Here is a 24,800-nt window from a genome sequence, read left to right as displayed (position 1 = left end):
CTCTCTCTCTCTCTCTCTCTCTCTCTCTCTCTCTCTCTCTCTCTCTCGATAATTAAGTATTCATTCAAAATATTCTTCCCGCTGGGCAGGAGGGCTAGCCTTCTGTCGCACGTGACTTGGCTTAATTTTGCATCAAAGTGCTTAGTTGCTGTCTATGACTAAACGATAGTTGAGTTAAAATACTGGAGTCATTTATTCATTTAGAATATATTCAGTGAGTGCCAGTGGGCCCTGGGATATAATGGTGAGCTAAAAAACAGACTCAGTTCCTTACCTGCATGGAGCTTTCAGTCTAAGCACATTGAAAGAAATAATAACACAAAATGCATATAAAATTGTGCCTGTGATGAGGGCTGAAGAGAAGTAGGTGGTGCTCTGGGAACTCCTGGTAGAGAGTTCGCTCCCGTTGTCACCTGCCACCAGTACTTAGAGCTAATAATAGCAGTGGCCCCTGTGCAGCAGGACGATGCTGCTTCTCTCCGTAGATCATCTTTTATTTTTGTAGCAACCTTGCAAACTAGTCATCATGAACTTCATCTCACAGATGAGGAAACGGGCTCAGAGAGGTCGCATTGTGTCCTTAAGGTCACGTTGAGGCTAATAAAACTTTGGTACTGAGATTTTAACTCGTCTTCCTTTGACTCTGAAGTCTGTGCTCATCCCCTGGCCCTGAGCATCTAGGGTTAGTGTATGTGTATGTGCTATCTCCTCCCTCCCAGTCGTGGGGAGCCACGGTCGTGGGGCATCTCAGGGTGTAGAAAGCGCAGTGATCTTACTCAGATTTGGGGAGTTTCTTAAGACAAATGGGAGTATGTTCTGGAATAGCATACAAAATGTATATGGGTTTTTACGATACTATGTCAGACTTTAAAGATATTTCAGACTTGTTAAAGACTGCTTTGGACATAAGTGTTCATGCTGGAGAAATCTGAGAAACCCTGCATGCTATTCTAGTTTTCTTTCTTATCAGTCTGATTCTCACTCCTGCCCACAACCCTTCTTACAAAAAAAAGTGATTCTGATAAATTGCCTTTCGATTTTCCTAAAATTTGGTGTATTTGCTCTGGACCTACAGTCTGTTTCTGTGATCGCTTTCTGAATGAGCTAGTAAATAGAGTTTCTAGAGGCTTCTTTGTGTTGATGTCATGTCAGTCTTCCTGCTCAACTGAACACCTTATGGAAAAGATAAGAACGACCTCTTCTCTGAGCCTTGTGACCTGGAGGATAGGTACAGGAAGATCGCACAGTGATTTCATTCACATGTAACATTAGCCGCAGAGAAGGGGTCTGACTGGAGAGTTACACAGTCCCAGGCTTTGGGGATTGGGCCGCAGGCCACACTGCTGTTACGTGCTCGGCTTGGATTGGGGACCAGGTCTGGGTTTATGATGGGAACTCGTGCCGGCTCCCTGTAAAAGGCCTCTTTTCTGCCAGCTCATGTCTTCTCCCCTGGACCTTGTGCCCTTGTCCCTCTTCCTCCTCTGTGGACACAGTCAGGTAGAGATATTTGGGTGTCTTGAGTGAAGGTTCCTCCCCAGACCCTCGCCTCTCCCACCCTGCATCTGGCCAGCCGGCTTTCTCATCTCCTTTGCGTAGATGCTTCTCCCTTTTTGATATTCCATTACAGGCTTCCTGCTCCTTTCTGTCCATTCCCTGTTTACTTCTTAGACTAAAATGTTTCCATGGTAACAGGTTACTTTTCAAAGGGAACATCTTGTCATTTTATTTAATCCACTGCAGCTGAAGAGGACTGAAATATTAAGTTGTAGTTGCCATGGATACTGCTTTGTTACATGGATTTCTTTTGTATCAGATTTCATATACAATGAATTTCGTTCTTTTTTTTAATACTCCAGGAATAAACACAGTGACTTGCCATTATTGTTGTAATTTGGCTTCTGAGACTATTTTCATAGTCCAAAGCAAAGATTTGTAGAATAATGGGGACCGAACCTCAACTGTTTGAAAAACATATAGTATTTACATTAGCCTCACAGAGAAATGCCTCCTTGCTGGTGAGGCTGGTGACAATTTTTTTTTTCTTTTCTTCTCTCTTTTCTCTTCTCTCTCTCTCTCTCTCTCTTCTTTTTTTTTTTTTTTTTTGTACTATGATTCAGTTAGGGATGTCTCACAAAGGATGAGCTCACATCAGAACCCTTAGTAAACACAGAGAAAAAAGAATTATGTGACTTGAGTTAATTCCTTGAATCTCCTTTCTTCGGTTACTTGTTCAGTTGTCTGCAGTACATCGGAGGGGAATCTATTAGTCATTTAGTCAGGCTTTCTTCTCTCCAGTCTGTTTGTAATACATCATTCAGCCAAACCACCTCTTTTGACTTTTTAAAAACTTTTAATTTTTTAGTTTCGCAGGAAGATGTAAGAGATGTAAGATACCATAGACCGCTCCGATGTACCTACCCCTTACTCCTTTCCCCCATCGCACAGCTTCAGAGCCTGGACAGGACGTTAGTACAGTGTGTGTATGGTCCGTGTACTTTATGTAACCACTGCATCACTGAGGTCTGTTTGTTACCGCAAAGACCTCCCGCTCTCTCGCCGCCCCATCCCCCCATTCCTAACACCTGGCAACCACTAATCTGTTCTCCATCTCTCTAATTTTGTTACTTTGACAGTGTTATGTAACTTGGCCTCATAATAGGTTTTCTCTTTTAACATGATTTCCAAACCAAACAAACTCTTTTGATAATTCTGTCTTGCTTTGGTGCTTGAAATGAAGATACGGAAAGGATAGAGGATAGGTAGGGCTTCTCGTACTGGTTCTATATGTAATTGTGTGATTTTGGTTTGGTAATTTAATCGCTCTGCATTATGGGAGCTCTGACTTTGGAGTCAACTAAACTTGAGTTTGAATCCTGGTTACTATAATCTTGGGCACTTTCGTAACTCTCAGCTTCAGTTTCCTTCTCTGGACAGGTAATAATAATAGTACCTTCCTTACAGGGTCATCCTTAAGATTAGATAAGAAAATATAAAGAATTTGCTTAGCTTAGAATGCTTGGTACGGAGTAAATGTCCACTGTATATGTTTCTTTGTTAATATGACAATTAGTGCTGTCATTTTTATCTATAAAGTGGAGGTACTGCTTTATAGGGTTGTCCTGGGAATAATGAAATAATGTGTACCTGGCATAAACAGCACTTAGTAAGTGATAACTAGCATTGTTATTTTGCTGGTGTTGTCATATAACTGCAGGATATCTGAATTTAAGACAATGAATGTGAAAACCCTGAGGCAAAGATAAGGGTGTACCTAGATTTGTCCTGCATTATCCTGGGACATGACTTCCGTCTTTGGTCTCTTATTTCGTATGTAGTGTTCTTTATCTGAGACCATCCTTGTTTGTACACCACCCTTGGTCTGGATTTTCCTTCCTTAATTGGTGACCGTCCTGTTTTTGCCCAGACCTACTGTATTAATTAAGCAACGCCGTGCCTCAAACAGAAACCTCTTTAGTAGGTGTGTTATTTCAAACATAATATAGAACAAGATCTGAATTTCTGTGACTGTCACTATTAATGCTTTCATTAATATCAAAATATTAATTTAATGAATGAATACATAGAAATGAGACTGTAGAGCACCTAGAACAGATAGAAAGTACTCAAGTGTTGGCTGTCATTGCCATTAATTGAAGGATAAATCTGGCATCTCATATTTTCCATCTAAATTGTGCATGACCTCACAAAAATCAGGTCTGGGTAGAAGGATCCATTAAAAGGCCAAGACAGACTAATGGATTTTTAACATAAAAGAGTCCAAGGTAAGGTTTTAGATTCACATTGTGTAAAAACCTTTAAGGAATGGTCACTTGTTGAGTTTTGGGGTAGTATAAAAAATAATATCCATAATTATCAAAAAGACTATTAAAATATCCTTCCCTTTTCCAACTATAATCTTTGTGAGGCCAGATTTTCTTGATATACTTTAACTAAGATAACATATTACAAAAGATTGAATGTAGAAGCAGATATAAAAATCCAGTGGACTTCTGTTAAGTCCTGAATTAGATTTGCAAAAAAAATGTAAAACAGTGCCTCTGTTTTTCTAAGTTTTTTGTTGTTTGCTTAGATCCATTTAATTTCTGGGGTGTCTGGGTGGTTCAGTCGGTTAAGCATCTGACTTTGGCTCAGGTCATGATCTCACAGTTCACGAGTTTGAGCCCCACGTCGGGCTCTCACTGACAGCTCAGAGCCTGGAACCTGCTTCAGATTCTGTGTCTCCCTCACTCTCTGCCCCTCCGCCGCTTGCACTCTGTCTCTCCCTCTCTCAAAAATAAATAAACTTTAAAAAAATAAACAATTTTTTCATAAGAATAAGTTCTACGTATTAATATGTGATGTGCTTATTGGTACATAAAATGTTTTTTTGAACTTTTTCAAAAATATAACTTCCTTGGAATGCTCAGTAATTTAAACACTGTGAAGAGTTTCTGAGACCAATAGTTTGGGAACTGCTGCGTTAAGAAGGAAAAGGAAGTATGTACTGGCCAGCATACGATTATTGAGAGTGTTTTTCACAAGCTGTTTGGTACTGCGTTTAGATAATAATTCCTGGTGATTTTTGTCAAGTTTTAGAGCTTAGGAGTCGAGAAATATTCATGCCACCAGGGAACTTTAAATTTGTCCTGAATGCATAATAATGCCAGGCAGGTAGTGTAGTAGATTTTGGGGGACCCACAAGATGAGCATCAGTTCCTCTACTCTAGAAGCTTACAGGCCCATAGTGGGTGGAGGGAAACGTCCAGATGAGCCACAGCAGAGTGTCGTCCTCTGCCAGAAGGAGCAGTCAGAAGGCAGGAGCAACAAGGCAGCGGGAGAGGAACGTGTCACTTAAGGTAGAGTTCGATGCTGTCAGAAGAGGGGAGGACGGTGACTGCGCAGCGGATCGTGGATAGGCCTGGCACTGGCCGTTTCCCAGGAAGCCCCTTCTGGTCTCTCACCTCCAGTTCATGTGCTGACGGTTTTTCTGTCACATGCATCCAGCTCTCTCTGATCGGGCATGTTGCTATCAGCCTCTTTTTATCTTGGGCCTAAAGAACATTTCTGCCATTGACTCTGTATTCAGGAGGTCCTGCAAACAGTAGGCTAAGGCCGTTGTTTGCTTACCTCAGATCCTCCTCCTCCTCAAAAATAAGTTTGGTGTATCTCTTGCTATATGAAACCCCAGTATTTGAAAGTTGCGCACGGTTGGGGCACCTGCGTGGCTCAGTCGGTTAAGCGTCCGACTTGGCTCCGTTTGTGGGTTCGAGCCCCACTTTGGGCTCTGTGCTGACAGCTCAGAGCCTGGAGCCTGCTTCGGATTCTGTGTCCCCCTCTCTGTCTGCCCCTCCCCCGACCCTTCAAAACTAAACAAACATTAAAAAAATTAAAAAAGAAAAGTTGCATCTGGTTGAGAAATAATTTTGTTGTAATAATTGATTTCTAATTTTAAAGGTCCTCTGTGTTATTTTGGGTTTTTTAAACTACTGACCTTGTCAGTGCCATTCATTGATAGAAACAAAAATGAGAGGAACAATTTCCATTTCAGGCTCTTAAGATCCTCAGTACCTTTGTCTTTTCTCTTGTATAATTATTAGTATTAATAATTATCAACCTATTTTGTACAAATCAGTGGGATACAAGTAGTTGTATTCAATAAGGTATTTGAAGTGTTTGTTTTATTATTGTGGCACATTTTTGAGCTAATTTTGATAATACTGGCTGATGAAGGTATTAAAAGGAAAAAAAAAAAAACCACACAAAGAAATAAAAAAAGGGAAAAAATTAAATTAAAAACAACCCAGGAATGTTTGTCCTAGAATTGTCAAGGACTTAGCAGTGCGTGTGTAGCAGTGATGGGGAAATGCTTTCGTAGACACCCACTTGAGAACCTTGGCATGGCCTAGACCTTCTAGAAGAACCTGCAGGTTGAGCTGTGGCACAAGTTATTGGATGGGCTGTGGCCGAAACCTTCTCAGATGATGCATTTGGCTCCACCTGCTCGTAGGCAGGCGAGCGTTTGGAAAGTATCTAGAGGTAGAGGGAGAGAGCTTTTGGTAGCTAGTTTTGCGCGGAGCTGGTTGTGAGACAGAAAGGGACAAGCTGGAAGGGAAAGGGTTGGTAATGCTGACTGCTTGTTTTTCTTAAAGTTCTCACGGTTAAAGTAGCCTCCTGGCCTATGTGGTTCCTCTCAGAACTCCTAAAACAGCGTGTTATTCCTACATGAACCTACTAGAATAGTCCATCTTTTGACTTGTTTTTCAACACACCACTCTCCTGGTGGGCAAACAAAGATGCCTTGTAGATCAAAACCAGCACTCAGTGCGGACGTTTTTCCCCACCTCGTCCCACTTCTGTAGAGACCCCCCCCCCCCCCCGCACTCGCCCTTGGGAAGTCCTCTGTCTTGCCCTGCTGTTGTGCTCCCTTCAGAGGTGAAGCGTTGGAAATTAACCACTTCCTGCACTGTCATCTCCTTGTGAAGCCTGCCCGGTGTCGATCACTTCCCTGGGCATTTTTGGACCCTGTTCCTCCTGAGATGATCTGTGACTGTAAACGTAGCGATTGGACCTGTTGTGGCTTTGTCGGGTGATGCCACCTCCCAGGTAGTTGGAGAGTAAGTGTCTTAAGAACTGGGCCACGTGTCTTCTTCCCTTGTGGTTTAGTCTCCTCCCTTCCTTTGTTGTTTCTGTTGCCCGCTTTCCCGCAATAAGACTCTTCGTGAGAAAAATTGTTGGGTCAAAAGAAGAAAGCATCAGGCCCGAAGGAAGCAACCGTTTTCCACAACTCATGTTAACGACCTCAGTGGGAGGATGGGGGTGCCGGCTCTGCGGAGGACAGACCCGAGACCGGCAGCCTCTCTGCCCCGTGCTGTTTGTACGCTCGCAGCACAGCCGAGTCCACCGGTAGCCGTCGGCGGCTCTCCCCGTGGCACGGCCTTCTCCGTGGCTCTGCTGCAGACGCAGAGGTGGCCGCGCAGCACGGCAGATTTGTCCCTGGGCACAGAAGGGGCGTCCCGAGGTAGCCCACGGTCCGACGTGACTCCGAGTTGACAGGAACCGGGAGCTGGGACTGCGCTCCTTCATCCGGCCCTGTGCCCCAGTGGGTGCCCTGTGCGAGCCTGGGACAGAAAGGCACTCAATCAGCATCTCGTGAAGGAGGAGTGAGAGGGGAAGGCAGTCCACCCTTTGCGGGCGTTGTGGGGTGAAATGGGGAGATGGGAAAGGCTTCACAGAAATAGTGGCTTCTGAAAGGACCCTGGATGGTGAGAATTGAGAGCAAGGGAGGGTGAGCAGGTGCGGTGAGAATGACCTAGAAACGAAGTAAAGTCTTCCACCTCTTGGACCTGCTGGGCTCATTCCCACACATCTTTTCCATCTCTGCTTGTTCTGCTTTATTTAATGAGGCCTTTCCTGTCTGTGCTGTGTAAAGAACTGGGGAAATATCTCATCATTCACTGTCTGCTTGATTCTTTGGCCCTTACTATCATCTAACCTATTATTTGTTTCTTCATTTTATACCCAAGTGAGCATAGAAGTTCCAGTTAGGCAGGGACACTGTATTGTTCACTGCTTTATCCGCAACATCTAGGCCAGTTCTGAGCATATAATAGGTACTTAATAAATATTTGCTGAATGGATGAGTGACCCAGTGTGTGTGCTAGGAACCATAGCTGTCTTGCTCATCTTTAAAACATTTTTTTAGTGTTTGTTTATTTTTGAGAGAGCATGAGTAGGGGAGGGGCAGAGTGGGGCAGGGGGGAGGGGGGGACACAGAATCCGAGGCAGCCTCCAGGCCCCGAGCTGTCAGCGCAGAGCCCGACGTGGGTCTCGAACTCACAGATCATGAGATCGTGACCTGAGCCGAAGTCGGTCACTTAACCAACTGAGCCCCCCGGGCCCCCCGTATCTTGTTTATCTTTTAATAAGGTTTACAGTAGGGCACGAGCAATGTTTTGAAAAGAAGAAACCTCTATTGGGGTTGTACCGTAGCAATGTACCTCCCTCTGAGGTGTGAAGGACCAATGGTATAGGTAGGTACTCAAGACGGGGAGTTGCAGTCAGGGATTTTTTTTAGAAGAAAGAGATTTTAGAGATGTGTATGGGCTTTGGGCGTGCACATGTGCAGGGCAACACTCGAAGTAGTGGGGAACTTAATTCTTCCTGTTTTATCCCTCATTTATTTCAAGTGAATTATTTTCCTTGAAAAAATTTGTGAATGTTTATGCCTGAACTATTTGGTGCTAACCTAATCTGCTCTTTCCATGACAGGAGGCTGAACAGCACCCAGGGAGAAATTCGCGTTGGTCCTAGCCATCAGGTAAAGCAAATTTCAGTAGCTTCTCTGATGGAGTTTTATTTCTTATTATTCTGCTGGCCCTTGATTCTGTTGAGCAGCAACTTAGAATTGTTACGCTTAAGGGAATGTCCTATAAATACAGAGATTTTTTTTTTTTCTTTCTGATCGTCAGTACTTTTTAAAATCGTGGTAAGATACATATAATGTAAAATGTACCATTCTAAACATCTTTAAGTGTACATTTCAGTGCTGGTAAGTACAGTCATGTTGCTGTGCAGTCGTCACCACCATACCATCTATCCCCAGAACTTTCTCACCTTCCCAAACTGAGACTCTGTACCCATTAAACACTGACTCCCCATCTCCCTCCCCAAGCCCCTGGTAACCCCTGTCCTGCTTTCTGTCTCCACGAATTTGACTGCCCTAGGTTTCTCATCCTTGGATTGCACAGTACTTGTCCTCCTGTCCGGCTTCTTTTACGTAACATAAGACCTTCAGGGTTCATTCACCCCTGTCGTAGCACAAACCAGAATGTAATTTCCTTTTAAGGCTGAATCTTCATCATTTGTTTATACCGCCACATTTCATTGATACATTCATTTATTGATGGACATTTGGTCCCTACATACTTTCATTTTAACTTTTTAATAACCCCTGTCCTTCAGAAGAGTCCAGATGGTTAGGCTCTCTGTTTGTCAGCAGCTTGTTGTGTCAGGGCCTGTGTCCTATTTTGTTCAGTTTACTGAGACTCTTAGTGTCATGTTTGACATCAGTCTCTTTTTTCCTCCTTCCCCCACTTTGTAAGGACATAGAGGTTTCAGTAGTCTGTTTACTTGTTCATTTTTCTGTCTGGACGTTGAGCATTTCTTATTATGTCATTCATATTTCTAAGAGTCTGTTTTAGCTCTGTAATGAGAAAGAAATGAAGAAGGGCGGGAATATTAAAGTCAAAGCACAGAAACAGGGGCATCTAATTTCTAGTGGACACTTCGCATCCCAGAACTAGGATCACAACTGAGACCGGAAAAAAAAGCTGCACGTGGTCACTCCCCTTATTGCCCGCCCTGTCCCCGCACAACCCTTTCCTTGCTGTGGCCCGTCGGGGCGTCTGCCTACCACTTCTCAACTGTGTTTTCTGTGCCTTCAGGCCTAGGAGTTCCAGTCTAATCGGGATCTAGTCCTTACCGGGTTCCCTGTGACTACACGTCCCTCCCTCTTTCTGCCCTCTTGCCACCATATTTTCCCACCCATGTTTCTTCTTCCCCGTTGTGTTTCTAGTGTCTTGAGATCTTTGTACGAAAGCTTTATTTTACGGTTTTTTGCCTTGCCATAACAGAAAGAGTGGTTTGTAAGTAAAAGATACTTAAATTCTCGCTTAGGTTTTTTTATACTTAGATTATGCTTGGATTTTTGTATACCTTCATTTATTTTGTGCCAGATTTTAAATATCTTTATTAGGCTTTGTGGGTTTTTTTCCCAACAAGACATGTTTTGGAACACCAAATATGAAAGGACTTTTTTTTTTAATAGGCAGTATTTTCCTTATTAAAATTTTAATTTCTTTTTAGGCACAACATTGACACATGTAAAAGTCAAGAAAGAATGGTACAATAAATCCCCTGATCCTTATTACTTCGTTTTCACACCTACCAAGTTAGGATCAAACTTGTTTCATTTATTCTCCTTACATCCCTCCAACTATTGTTTTGAAATGATTCACAAATCTATCATTTTACTTGTAAATATCCCAAAGATAAGAGCCCTTTCCAAAAACCAAAATCACAGTATGTAGCACCTAATAAAAATTAGCAATTTCTTAAATACCCACCAGGACCGGATTTCCGTAATTGTCTTTTTTTTTTTTTTTTTTTTACGGTTCAAATTAGAATGTGAGTAAGAGCCATGCGTTGCAAGTGGTTGATAGGTCTCTTAAATCTCTTTTAATTCATCTGTTGTTCTTATTTTCCCCTTCTCTCAGTGTATGTATTGAAGAAGGTGAGTGTTTTGTCCAGTAGGGTGTCCCACAGTCTGGATTTGGCTGATTGCATCTTTATGTGTCATTAGACTTGTCCCGTGTCCTTGGCATATCTTGCAAATGAGTAGTTAAAATCTAGAAGTTTAATCCTATGCTCCTTTGGTCCTCTGCCTCTGGCGTGGGTGGTGCTGTGTCTGTCTACCAGGAGGTTATGCCTGTCCTTGTAAGGGTGATTTGCTGCCTTGGCTTGTTACTTAGATGTACCCTTCAAAATGGTGGTGTTCTAATCGTATCACTCCTTCATTTATTAGGTGAGTAAATGAAGCTTTCCCCTTACCAACTATTTGATTACCTGAATCACAGAGGAAAGGCAAGATAAATGTTCAGTTCCTTCCTTCTGTTTACCAGTTTTCAAAAATACTGTTTCCCCCAACGTCTTCCAGTGGTCACCAGTGGATTTTAAATTATTTGTTATCTGCTAACCAGCTGTCCTTATTCTTTTTTTTCTTTTTAATTTTTATTTATTTTTGAGAGAGAGAGAGAGAGAGAGAGAGAGCAGAGTGCACACCCAGGAAGGGGGGGGGTGGCATGTGCAGAGAGAGAGGGGGACAGAGGATCTGAAGCAGGCTCTGCACTGACAGCAGCAAGCGCGGTGTGGGGCTCAAACTTACAAACCTTGAGATCGTGACCTGAGCCGAAGTCGGACGCATAACCGCCTGAACTACCCAGGCACCCCCGCATTGTCCTTATTCTTACTGATGATTAAATTATCCATCTGGGGCCAGTAGGGGCCTCTTCCTGCCAACTTCTGTGTCCTTTCGACTGGACGGACCTCGGTGGTCTTTGCAGGATTCCTTTAACTGGTATGGCATTTTAATGTCTCATCTTGTACAGTCCCTGCCCTAGATCTAGAATTAAATTTTTCTCATAGGAGCCCTTATTGTTTTACTGGGAAGTGACATTTTTTGACTGGGTACTGGGGTGTTCATTGTTACTGGGTTGGTTGGTTACTTGTTTCTAGGCCTTTTCAGGAAAAAAGAAATATGCCTTTTTCTTATATATTTTTTAAAGATACATTGTAGATTCCTTTTGATATTTCTAATTCCAATTCAAATTTTTATCTGGATTTTATATTTAATCCTATCTTTCTTTCATTTGTCTGTATCTTTTCCCCATGTCTCAAATCCCATTTTCAAATGACACCAACATCATTATTCATTTGCTTTAATCCCATAATACATATATAATAGCACAAGATAATAACACTTACACTGCTGCAAACAATATGATTATTGAAAACAGCTTGCAATTTAATTTTTTTTTTTTTTTTTTTTTTTTTTTTTTGGCGGGGGTGGTTTCTTAGTATATATCCCACTAGGGCTGTGTGGGCAAATTAATACTGTGTTTTAAAGTTGGTTGAAATAATTTCTAGAGAGGAATCAACTTACAGTGTAGTTAATGCATGTATTTTATTTTGCCTTATGGTTTTTAAGGGATTACTATTCTTTAAGTTTCATTTTGTTTTGTTTTGTTTTTAATTTTTTTTTTCCAACGTTTATTTTTTTTGGGACAGAGAGAGACAGAGCATGAACGGGGGAGGGGCAGAGAGACACAGAATCGGAAACAGGCTCCAGGCCCTGAGCCATCAGCCCAGAGCCTGATGCGGGGCTCGAACTCACGGACCGCGAGATCGTGACCTGGCTGAAGTCGGACGCTTAACCGACTGCGCCACTCAGGCGCCCCTCATTTTGTTTTTATGTAGGGCTATTCACATGGCCCCACAGTCAAACATACAAAGGAAAAAGTATGTTCAAGAAAGTTGACTACATCTGTCCCCTCCACATGTTCCTTCTCTCCATGATGGACACTTGTTGCTTTTGTTTTTGTTAATTTAAGGTTTTGATTTTTCCTTATTTTTATTCCCCGACCCTCTGTTCTTAGATAAATGGTAGCATAATAACACACGCTTCCGCCGACTTTCTATCTGTTAACAATGTATCCTGCTGTTCCCTCCATGGCAGTATGTAGGCTCCTCCTCATTTCCTTCTACTGCCTCATGGAGCTCCATTGCGTGGATACAGCAGTTTATTCTTCCAGTTCCAGTCCCTATTGTTGGGCACTTAGGTTGCTTCCAGTCATGTGCTATTACAGGTAATGCTGCAGTGAATGGCCTGAACATATAGATTTTTATGTTTTTGCCAACATATTTTTGGAATATATCCCCAGAAGGGGGGTTGGCTCCCTTGGAGGGCAAGTGCACCTGTAAGTGTGAAGACATTACAAAATGCCCTTCTGTAGAGATTGTACCATTTTTGTATCTGTGCTGGCAACTCCTGCAAGTGCGAACACCACAGCCTTGTATATTGTCACACTTTGGGACTTATGTCGGTCTGATGGGTGGGAAATTATTTTATCAGCAACTTTGACCATGTTTTCTTATCATTAAGAGCCATTTGCATTTCTTTTTCCGTAAGCTGACTGATTATATTTCCAGCCTCTTTTTCTCTTGGCGGGGAGGGGGGGAGGTTTGTCCCCCTGGGACAAACTGCCAGACCTGGGAGAGCTGCCACACCAGATACTGTATTTGGTCCTGGGAAACAGAGCTCAGTACAAATGTCAAAAAAGACCTTTGGGGGCACCTGGGTGGCTTAGTCAGTTAAGTGGCCAGCTCCTGATTTTGGCTCAGGTCATGGTCTCATGGTCTTGAGATTGACCTTCACGTTGGGTTCTGTGCAAAGCGTAGAGCCTGCTTAGGATTCTCTCTCTCCCTCTCTCTCTGCCCCTTTTCCACTCATGCTCACTCTTTCTCTCTCTCTCAAAGTAAATAAATTTTAGAAAAACTTGAAGAAAAAAAACCCTTTTGGTGTGAATATCTGTTGTGTGTCAAATTTTATTCCAGTATGGTCACTGTGTGTTAAGCAGAACTCATTGAGGCACCCAACTAAATGTTATAAAAGTCGGTACTAAATTAAGAAGAGCATCCTTGTTTGGAGAAAGTCGGCACTTGATGCGCACTTAGAGGTACCAGAGATAGCCTGTGAAGCAGACTGGCATCTAGAGCCCCATGATCTGCTCATGTCGTGTCTGCCACAAAATTGTTTTAAAAACGTGAATACAAGCTTTCGCATAAAAATTTCTGGACTTTGGAAAAAATCGGAGGTTATACAAGTACCGGTTTTCATTCCTGCCTGGCTGCTTTCTGTGCACAGGGCAGCACCGTCTCCATTTCTGCCTGGTTCCCTTGCCTCCTTAGCACCTGATACCTGCAAGCCCAGTACTGGAGCCACTGCCCCATGTGGCCGTGAGCACTTGAAGCGTGGCTAGTCCACATTGGGAGGTGGGGTTCAATGGGGATACTAGAGTGTTTTAAAATGAAATATGTGTCACTCCTTCTCTTTCCGTTGGAGAGTGCTACCTTACAGCTGCTCCTTTCATTTTTTTTTGCCTGGTTTCTTTAGCCACTGGAGCTCTTTAACAGCGGCTCTTGGTTTAAAATTTTAGGCTAGTACTTCCGTGTTCATCATTTAAGACGACCAGAACGTGCCTGTTTTGCAGGCAGTTGACTTCTTTTAGGCCTCTCATGGTTGTGGTAGTCCTCGTACCTACTGGCCCTGGCTGTGCCACAGCAGAGTGAGGATGAGAACATGCTAGAGATATTTGGATCTCTAACCCACAGGTGACGAAGAGACTGGGTTGTTGAGCACTGTTGTTCAAATATTTAAAAAAATTTTTTTTTTTTTTTTTTTTTTTTTTTTTTTTGCTGAGGTACACTTTACGTGCAGTGAACTGTTGAGATCTTATGTGGACTATTGCGTCTGCTGTCACCCTTCCTGTCAAGGCTCAACAGTTGTGTTGTCTCAGAAAGTTCCTTCCTGCCCCTTCACAAGCAATCCCCCCCTCCTGAAGCTGCTACTGGCCTGATTTCTGTCACCACCATTTAGTCCAGCTTTGTTTTTAATGTTACTTCCAATTTTGTGCCTTTTTTTTTTTTACGTTTACCATGACTACAGGGTAGTTATTGAGTGTCTTGGGAGTAGCGTTAACTTAATGGGATGGTGCGTTTAAATTTTCAGCAAATATCCTTAGGTGAGGTTTCATCACTTGTAATCTGTCTCTTTGTAGATGTGTTACATTGGAAATGTGTGTGTTTTCCCCTTCTTTATCAGGGAACTATTATCTCCTGAGGGTTTGTGTTTTTTTCATTTCTTTTATGCACACGTGTCCATTTCTGTTTTATTCTTTGGATCATGCTGACACTGGTTTATTTTGATACTGTTTGCTTCTCCTTAAGTAGAGATTAAGCAGTCCATTGTGAGATCTTCTATGGTGAAATGATCCTGAAACGTGCTACAGGCTGGTTTCAGTGACTCACGGTTTTTGTTATTTCGGTACTGCCTAAAGAAAGAGGCTCAGTAAGCTATGGCATCTGTTCCCAGGGCCTGCCTGTTGAGACAGTTCTTTAAATGTGCCTTGATTGTGACTTTTCCATCCCTATCTTACAGGCCAAACTTCCCGATTTGCAACCGTTCCCTTCTCCAGATGGTGACACTGTGACCCAACATGAGGAACTGGTCTGGATGCCTGGAGTTAATGACTGTGACCTTCTTATGTACTTGAGGGCAGCAAGGTAATAGGAATCCTCCCCATCCTGCCCTGAGTTAGGCCATGTGAATTGATTTTTCTTACCAGAGAAAACATTTGCCACAGTAAAGTCACTTGTTTCTTAATGTTTGCCCCACATCAGATGTTAGAACTCTTCAGAAGGGAAACACCGTAAGCCATACATGCGATTATCAGCACTTCTAAATACAGTTGAGTAGTTAGATCATTCGGCCCTTCTTAAAATCCCATTGTAGATTTCTCTACTTGAGGCTGTTCATTGATGCTTGACTTAAACTTGGTGTTTTTGTGGCTTACCTACATGAGAACTTACTAACCTACAAGTGCCTAAAATGTAAAAGGTAAGTTTAAATCTATCCCTGCACATCATAGTGAGGGCAGAGAGCCTTCCTGCATCTGCGGTGGTTTCTGGGACTCCCCGCAGCATCAGCGGGGCGTACGCAAAGCACCAGAGCAGGCCGGGCAACTGCATTTAAGCTCTGTGCTCAGCTATGCTGTGTAGACACGAGGCTGCCTCAGTGCAGTTAGCGGCCTCTAAGAATTCCTTTCATCCCCCTCCCACTTTTAACTCGCCTAAAGTTAGTTGATGTGTAGCATGAAAGGAAATAAGCAAATTCAGAGGATTTAATTTTTTTTCAAAATATCTTTCTTTCAAAAATATAATCTTTATTTGAAAAGATTGTACTCTAGCCAAGTGTTTCTTTTAATGTTTATTTATTTATTTATTGAGAGAGCGAGAGAGAGGGAGAGAATCCCAAGCAGGCTCCACACTGTCAGTGCAGATCCCAACACGGGGCTTGAGCTCATGAACCGTGAGATCATGTGAGATCATGACCTGAACCAAAATCAGGAGTCAGATGCTTAACCGACTGAGCCAGCCACGCGCCCTTCTAGCCAACTGTTGTGGCAAATAGCTTTAGATTATTCATGCTCTAAACTGAAATCCGAGTCCTGGTAAAGTGTGGGAAGAAAGGGCACAATTAGACCAGAGTAAATGTAACATTTCCCTTTCTGTATGTGTGAAGGGGGTAGAGGTACTTTAAATTTTTTTTGGTGGGTGCCTGGGTGACTCAATTGGTTGAGTATCCGACTCTTAATTTTGGCTCAGGTCCTGATCCCGGAGTCATGGGATCAAGCCTTGCGTCGGGTTTTGCGCTGAGAGCAGAGTTTGCTTAAAATTCTCTGTCTGTACGCCGCTGGCACACTCTCTCTCCTGCTTGTTCTCTCTCTTTCTCTCTCTCTCTCTCTCTCTCTCTCTCTCTCTCTCTCTCTCTCTCTCACAAAAAAAAAATAAATAAATAAATTAACAAGAGCAGAAACAGGACTGAGAACTCCGACCTATCATGCATATAGTAATGGAATTTGGTCTGAGCTGACTCTGAAACCTGAGGATTAACATTTCTGTGCTGATGTTTTCCCTTCCTGTCCTCCAAGGAGCATGGCAGCATTCGCAGGGATGTGTGACGGAGGCTCCACGGAGGATGGCTGTGTTGCCGCATCTCGGGATGACACTACCCTCAATGCGCTGAACACAGTGAGTCTTTTGAAGTTGTCCCGGGTGGGAAGGGAGTTGCTTTTCCCTTGTGCTGGTTGTAGGGCATGTGTGATGAGCATGGAACCTGAATGAGCCTAGAATTTTAGGAGCGAGTACTGTGGCTTAGTGCTGGGATCGAAAGATGGGTTGCGGTCTCAGCACTGGGCTCCGTGACCTTGATCCGGTGATGGGGCGCCTCCAGGTTCGTTTCCTCTTCTGCGTCTCTACCCCAGGATCGTGTTGAGCCTCAAATGAGAGCTTGATGCTAGCAGTCGATCTTCCCTGAGATCCCACAAAGCCGACCACTGTGCACAGATGGTCTTATTTAATCCTCGCAATCTCCCTCTGGAGTAGGTTTTATCATTATCACCACTGTAGACATGAGCAAGTAAGTTTGGAGCGATCGAGTCACAAGCCAGGGTCACACACTCAAGATGCGAATCCAGAGACCATACCTTTTGCCTTCTTCTCTGCCTCTTAGACCGTGAGTTCGAAAGTACAGGGAAGGAACGGAGAAGAAGCCAGACTTCCTGGAGTGAATATGTTTTTTTATAGATATGCCTTTAAATATCTCACATGATTAAATATCTCACACGATTATACAACAGAATTGAGTTTTAAAAATAATAATCCTTAAAAAAATCTAAAGTAAAATGTAACAAGTGAGCCTGACGGTACTGAGTTGGTTGCACGGCATCCTTCAGGATTACTCCTCTGCCCTGAGCTGCAACACACAGGCAGCAGCTCAGAAGAACGGAAGTCGAACTGCTGTGCATAGTACGATCACTGAAACCAGTTTCCCTGTTTGCCATTAGAATACATCCGATAGGGCTGTGTGGGAAAATTAATGTATTTTAAAGTGTCTTGAAATAATTCTTCCCTGTGTGGTAACTAATGTGAAATCATCAAATCTGATGGAGTAATAATGAAGTTTTATGCATTTGTGATGTATTAAAAAGGCTATGTATATTCACATAGGCTATTGAGCTCATAGGCTCAGCAACTCCTGATGATTAACTAAATGTAATTGAAGAACCTTTTTTGTTTTTCATTTTTCTTGAGAGGTCGCTATATTTGGAAGGGACGTTTGAGATCATCTGTTCCAGTCTCTAAATAGATAAGAATCTAAGGCTCAGAAAAGCCAGATGATTGTTGAATGCCAACAATCTGAAAAGTTCAGAATGGAGGTTAGAAAATAACCCAACTTAGTGAGCCTTCTACTCTGCAGCTCGCTTTCAGAGAAACATGCAGATACGGCTGATTTTTATTCCTCGGCCGGTTGCGTTTCTTGAGTATTATGCGGTACTAGTCTCAGACAGCGTCAGAGGTGAAGTGACCTTGTGGGATTGGGCCCTGCGATAGATGACAGAGCAGTTGTTTACCTACCCGTACGCTTATTTCTTTTCTCTCCTCACCTCTTTCACACTTGGGGTTTTTGCTTTTATCCGGAGTCTTTACTCTGAACGCATAGTGATAGAGCTAGAAGGGGCCTTTGAGGTTATTTTCTGGATGAGGAAAGGGAGACTCAGCTGAGTGCCACTGCAGACGGTGGCTGTGGTAGGAGTTGTGTTGTGAATGTCTGTGAATTCAGAATACCCACGAGTGTGCATTTATTCAGAGTTACTCTTTGAGCTTGTTTTCTGTTGAGTTTTTTTTTTTAAATTTTTTTTTCAACGTTTTTATTTATTTATGGGACAGACAGAGACAGAGCATGAACGGGGGAGGGGCAGAGAGAGAGGGAGACACAGAATCGGAAACAGGCTCCAGGCTCCGAGCCATCAGCCCAGAGCCTGACGCGGGGCTCAAACCCACGGACCGCGAGATCGTGACCTGGCTGAAGTCGGACGCTTAACCGACTGCGCCACCCAGGCCGCCCCTCTGTTGAGTTTTTTAAAAAATGTTTGTTTATTTTGAGAGAGAGAGAGCAGGAGAGGGGCAGAGAGAGAGGGAGAGAGAATCTCAAGCAGTCTCGGCACTGTCACCACAGAGCCTGATGCGGGGCTGAACCTCGTGAACCGTGGGATCATGACCCTGAGCCAAATTCAAGAGTCGATACTTAACCGACTGACTCTCCCGGGTTCCCCTCTGTGGAATCTTCTGCATCAAAGCTTTATGAAAAAAATTCCCCTTTCACAACTATGCCGCTCAGTTAAATTTTTAAATAATGAAGACGTTGCCACATTTAATAAAATGTCTGTTTTTGGCACTTTACCGAATCGATCGGATTTGTTCTTTTATTGCGACCCCTCTGAGGATTCGGTAAAACATACCTCTATACAGAAATAATTTGGGCTCTTTTTGCCCATGGTCCTTTGTAGCAAGTTCCTTCTGAAGTCTTCTTAAGCATTGCCAGAGGGCTTTTGGTTTTATGAGTTTTTATTTCTGTGAGGCTGCCTTCCCATCATTTGAAATTTTCCTGTCTAGGCGCGTCCAAGATGGCTCAGGTGTCTGGGGTTAGGCAATCCAAGTGCAGTCAGCCACCAAAGGACCGAGTCGTTTGTTCCTTTTGTGAGGAATGGAAAAGTTTAATGGCTCTTTTAATTTTTCCACTTAATTATGGTACTGGCTCACAGAGTTTTAGTTACGGGTACTTTCTTAATGAAAAGTGAAGTGAATTGAAAAATCTTATGGGGAGTTAATGTTTATTTCATCTTCCTTGGCGTAAGGGTGGTTTCGAGCTGTGTTAAGTAATAAATTGAAAAAATAAATGCGTTGTCGTGTGAGAAGTATAGCATAGAGTCAAAACAAGTGTAGGCATTTGTCAGTTTAGAATAAACCTGTGTCTCCTATTTCTCAGGACAGTACAGAAATTCAAAGTAAATGAAATTATGTGGTACAGCCACATTGTCGTGTGTTAAACATCTGAGTAGGACTATTTAAATTGAAATTCATTTAAATAAATAGTTTGATCTTAAAACTGCCATCTATTTAAAACTAATAGAGCTTTTTGAGCTGTTAATTCTTCATGACTATTACATGGACCCATTTTTAATTTTCATTTTTTAAGCTTATTTATTTATTTTTGCAGAGACAGAGTGCGAGTGTGAGCTGGGGAGGTACAGAGAGAGAGAGGGAGACACAGAGTCCGAAGCAGGCTCCAGGCTCCAAACTGTCGGCATGGAGCCTGATGCGGGGCTCTATCTCACGAACCGGGAGATCATGACCTGGGCCGAAGTCGGACGCTCAACCGACTGAGCCACCCTGGCACTCCAACGTGGACCCATTTTTTTTTTTTTTTTTAATTTTTTTTTTTCAACGTTTATTTATTTTTTTGGGGACAGAGAGAGACAGAGCATGAACGGGGGAGGGGGAAGGGAGAGAGGGAGACACAGAATCGGAAACAGGGTCAGGCTCTGGGCTGATGGCTCAGAGCCTGACGCGGGGCTCGAACTCACGGACCGCGAGATCGTGACCTGGCTGAAGTCGGACGCTTAACCGACTGCGCCATCCAGGCGCCCCCAACGTGGACCCATTTTTAAATACAAGCTCTTCCTCATTCCTCATTTTGACTCAGTTTTTTCTTCATTACTCACAAATGAGATTTTTAGCATATAAGTTTTAAAACAACATATTGGGGTATAATTTACGTATAATAAGCTGCTCTGATTTAAAGTATATACAGTTTGATGTTTTTTTTCAGATGTGTATACTGGAGAAACTATTGCAGCAATCTAGATGTGAAACGTTTCCAGCACCCCAGGGGTGCCTCATGCCCTTCCCCGATCCTTTACTGCTTCCAGCCTCAGACAACCACTGATACGTTTTCTCACATCATACAATGTTGTGTCAGAATAATATTTTTGCTCTTTTGAGTCTGGCTTCTTTCCATATAATAATTTTGGGATAGATTTATGTTGTCGCATTATCGATATTCTATTCCTTTTTATTGCTGAGTAGTGTTCCAGTGTATGGGTAGTAACAATAATTGATCCATTCGTCTGGTGATGGACATTCGTGTTTCCAAGCTTTTGGCCGCCATTATGAATAAAGGTGTTATTAACATTGTTATGCGAGGCTTTGTGAGGATGCGTGTTTTCATTTCTCTTGGGTAAATACTTAGGAATGAAATGGCAGGATTGTATGTGTGCGGGTAGCTTTTAAGAAACCGTCAGGGGCACCTGGGTGGCTCAGTTGGTTAACCGTCTCTTGGTTTTGGCTCAGGTCTTGATCTCATGGTTTTGTGGGTTCAAGCCCCACTTCAGGGAGCCTGCTTGGGATTCCCTCTCTCCTTCTCTATCTGCCTCTCCCCCACTCACGCTCTCTCTCTTAAAAATAAATAAATAAGCTTAAGAAAAAAAAAAAAGAAACTGTCAAACACGTTTCCGAGTGGCTGTACCACTTTACATTCCCATCAGTACTATGTTAGAATTTCAGTTCTTCAGCATCCTCAGTAAGACTTCATGTTGTCAGTCGTTTTAATTTTAGCCATTCTAATGAGTATGTAGCGATATCTCATTGAGATTTGTTTGTTTTGTGTGCTGTTGGTTTTTATTTAGATGGGGGACACAGATTTGACTGAGGCTAAAGATTCCTCAGTGTTTGACATTACTAATGATGTCTATCTGTGCCTCACTCACTGAGATTTTAATTTGAATTTCCTGTTCATCATAATTGAGCCTCTTTTCATGTCTTACCGCCCAGTTGTATGTTGTCTTTTGTGAAGTATATTTTGCCCACTTTTAAAAGTTGAATTGTTTTTAGTATAATTATTTAGTTTTAAGGGTTCTTTTTGTATTGCAGATATAAGTCCTTTGATACACGTATTTGTGAATATTTTCTGCCATACCATGACTATTTTTCTGTAAGGGTGTCTTTCAGAGAGCAAAATGTATTAATTTTGCTAAAGTCCAGTGTATCATTTTCCTTTTGTGAAAGTTTCTTTGTTCACCCCATGATAACAAAGGTTGTTCCTGTGTTTTATTCTTGACGTTTTAGTTCTTGCCTTCAGGTCTGTGATTCATTTCAAATTAATTTTGTGTGTACTGTGAGGTATGGGTGAAAGTGCCTTCTTTCCCACACAGGTGCCAGTTGTTGGAGTCACATTTGTTGAAAACAGACTTTTCTCATTTCATTGCCTTGATACCTTTATTGAACATCAACTGCTTATATATAAGCAGTTTTTCTTTTTTCTGGATTCTCTTGTTTCACTAATGTGTTATCTGTCTTTTCACCAGTATTTCAGTATTTCAAGTAATGTAGCTTTATCAGAACTCAGGTAGTGGTAAGTCTTCCTACTTAGTACTTGTTTTTTAAGATTGTTTTGGCTATTTTAGGTCATTTGCATTCCCAGATAAATTTTACTATTTATATAAATTTTATTATGTTTTTTCAACTTTTTTTTTCAACGTTTATTTATTTTTGGGACAGAGAGAGACAGAGCATGAACGGGGGAGGGGCAGAGAGAGAGGGAGACACAGAATCGGAAACAGGCTCCAGGCTCTGAGCCATCAGCCCAGAGCCCGATGCGGGGCTCGAACTCACAGACCATGAGATCGTGACCTGGCTGAAGTCGGACGCTTAACCGACTGCGCCACCCAGGTGCCCCTCAACTTTTTTTTTAATGTTTATTCGAGAGAGAGAGGGAAAGAAAGAAAGAGAGCATGAGCAGGGGAGGGGCAGAGAGAGAGGGAGACACAGAATCCAAAGCAGGCTCCAGGCTCCGAGCTGTTCAGCACAGAGCCCGACGTGGGGCTTGAACTCAGGAGCTGTGAGATCGTGACCTGAGCTGAAGTCAGACACTTAACCAACTGAGCCACCCAGGCACCCCATATTTTTTTTTTTTTTAATGTTTATTTATGTTTGAGAGAGAAAGAGAGGGACAGAGAATCTGAAGTGGGCTCTGTGCTGACAGCAGAGAGCCTGATGTGGGGCTTGAACTCCTGAACCGCAAGGTCATGATCAGAGCCAAAACAGATGTCCAGCTGACTGAGGCACCCATGCACCCCTTTTTATTTTAAATGTTTATTTATTTTTTAGAGAGAGAGAGAGGGAGAGAGAAAGGGAGGGAGGGAGGGAGAATGAGTGGGGGAGGGGCAGAGGGGGGGAGGGGCAGAGAGAGGGAGGACCGAGGATCTGAAGCAGGCCCTGTGCTGACAACAGACAGCCTGATGCAGGGCTCGAACCCATGGACTGTGAGATCATGACTTGAGCTGAAGTCAGATGCTTAACCCACTGAGCCACCCAGGCACCCCTCCATTTACATTTTATTTTATTTTGTTTTTTAAAGATTTTATTTATTTTGAGAGAGAGAGAGTGAGCACACAAGTGGGGGAGGAACAGAGAGAGAGGGAGAGAGAGAGAATCCCAAGTAGGCTCTGCACTGTCAGCACAGAGCCTGATAATGGGGCTCGAACTCAAAAATCATGAGATCATGACCTTAGCTGAAGTCAAGAGTCAGACACTTAACCGACTGAGCCATCCATACACCCATCCCTTTCCACATACGTTTTAGAATCAGCTTGGTGGTTTCTATTGTTAAAAAGGTTTTATGGGATTTTCACTGTGATTGCATTGAACTATGGATCAGTTTAGAAGAATTGACATCTTAACAATATTGAATCTTCCAAACCTGAACATGGTACATATCTTCATTTTTTAAAAGATTTTATTTTATTTTATTTTATTTTATTTTATTTTATTTTATTTTACTTTACTTTATTTTCTTTTATTTTTTATTTTTTTTTAATTTATTTTATTTTTTATTTTTTACTTATTTTATTTTATTTATTTATTTTATTTTTTTATTTATTGAAATAAGCTCTACACCCAGTATGGGGCTTGAACTCACAAGTCTGGGATCAAGAGTTGCATGTTTTTCCAGCTGAGCTCTCAGGTGCCTCATATATCTTCATTTTTAGAAGAGGTCTCATTAATTTTTTTGAGTAAGATTTTTTAGTTTTCAGTGTACAGGTCTTATACATGTTTTGTTAAGTTTTTCCCTAAGTAATTACTGTTTGAAAATTCTATTGTTAATAAGATTAGATTTTTAATTTCAATTTCTTTATTTTTTCTTATTGATCAATTGATTCATTGATCTTTCCACCCAGCGTGGGGCTCGAGCTTATGAGCCAGAGATCAAGAGTCTCATGCTCCTCCAGCTGAGTCTGCCAAGTGCCCTTAATTTCAGTTTCTAAATGTTCATTGGTAGAATATAAATACAAATAATTTTAGGGACACCTGGGTGGCTCAGTCAGTTAAGCACCTGACTCTTGGTTTTGGCTCAGGCCATGAGCTCACAGTCCGTGAGTTTGAGCCCAGCATCTGGTTTTGTGCTGACAGTGGGGAACCTGCTTGGGATTCTCTCTCTCCTTCTCTTTCTGCCCCTCCTCAACTCGTGCATGCTCATGCTCTCAAAATAAATAAAAATAAACATTTTTAAAAATACAGTTTTCATGTGCTGTCCTTGTATCTGTTCTGTTAATTTCTAGTGGCTTTCTGGTTGGTTTCTTAGGGTCTCAGTGTACACAGTCACGCCATCTGCAAATAAAGACAGTTTGCCTCTTTCTTTCTGATTTATGTATTTTGTTTCTTTTTTGTGCTTTATTGCATTTGCTTGGACCTCTAGTACAGTATTGCATAGAAATAATGAGAGTGGGCATCTTTGCTTTCTCATCTTAGGGAGAAAACATTTAGTCATTCACTAATAATAGTATAGTGTGGGGTGGTGGTTGTTTGATCAAAGTTGAAAATGTTCTCCCTTATATCTGTTTGTTTGTTTGTTTTTATCATGAATGGGCCTTTAATTTTGTCAGATGCTTTTCTTTCTTGTATCTAATGAGATGATCATATGGTTGTTACACTGTGTTTTGTTAATTTGGTGAATTATATTGATTAATTTCAAATGTTAAAGCAAGTATGCATTCCTAGGATAAATTCTACTTACTCATTACATACTATTGGCTTCCATATGTTAATACTTCCATATGTTAAGAACTTTTACGTTCGTGTTCATAAGGGATCTTGAACTGTAGTCTTCTTTCTTTGTAATATCTTTGTCTAGTTTTAATATCAGAGGAATACTGACTTCAAAAAATTAGTTGGGAAAATTTTCCTCTTGCTCCCTTACTTTGTAAAGGATTGAGTGTGTGTGTGTATGTGTGTGTTCGTTGTTAAATATTTGATAGATTTCACAGTGAAGCCCAGATGGGACTAAATTTTTTTGTATGAAAAGTTTAAAATTATAATAGGCATAGACCTATTTACATTTTATATTTCTTCGTGTGTCAGTTTTGCTAATCTGCTGATCTGTGGTTTTAAACTTTTTGTTCATTTCATCCAGGTTATCAAATCTGTTGGTAAAAATGTCAAATTATTATCTTTTTAACGTCTATAGGATTTGCAATTTTGACCCTTCTTTCGTTCCTAATATTGGTGAT

At 42.0% G+C, this 24,800-nt stretch overlaps 1 protein-coding gene across 5 annotated transcripts in view; it reads left to right on the top strand.

Moving 5' to 3' along the window:
- The window catches only part of RERE (arginine-glutamic acid dipeptide repeats), a 426,631-nt gene that overhangs the window by 287,088 nt on the left and 114,743 nt on the right, over positions 1–24,800 (top strand). For all 5 annotated transcript variants that reach the window (XM_040460361.1, XM_040460352.1, XM_040460343.1 and 2 more), the window contains 3 exons: positions 8,269–8,317; positions 14,774–14,898; positions 16,326–16,425. In XM_040460361.1, coding sequence (XP_040316295.1) covers positions 8,269–8,317; positions 14,774–14,898; positions 16,326–16,425 — 274 coding nt within the window. The remainder of the gene's footprint in view (positions 1–8,268; positions 8,318–14,773; positions 14,899–16,325; positions 16,426–24,800) is intronic.

Source organism: Herpailurus yagouaroundi, unplaced genomic scaffold (assembly GCF_014898765.1).
Source record: "Herpailurus yagouaroundi ecotype Mexico unplaced genomic scaffold, PumYag 77, whole genome shotgun sequence".
NCBI classification, from domain to species: Eukaryota; Metazoa; Chordata; class Mammalia; order Carnivora; family Felidae; genus Herpailurus; species Herpailurus yagouaroundi.
This window is presented reverse-complemented; position numbering and strand designations above follow the sequence as displayed.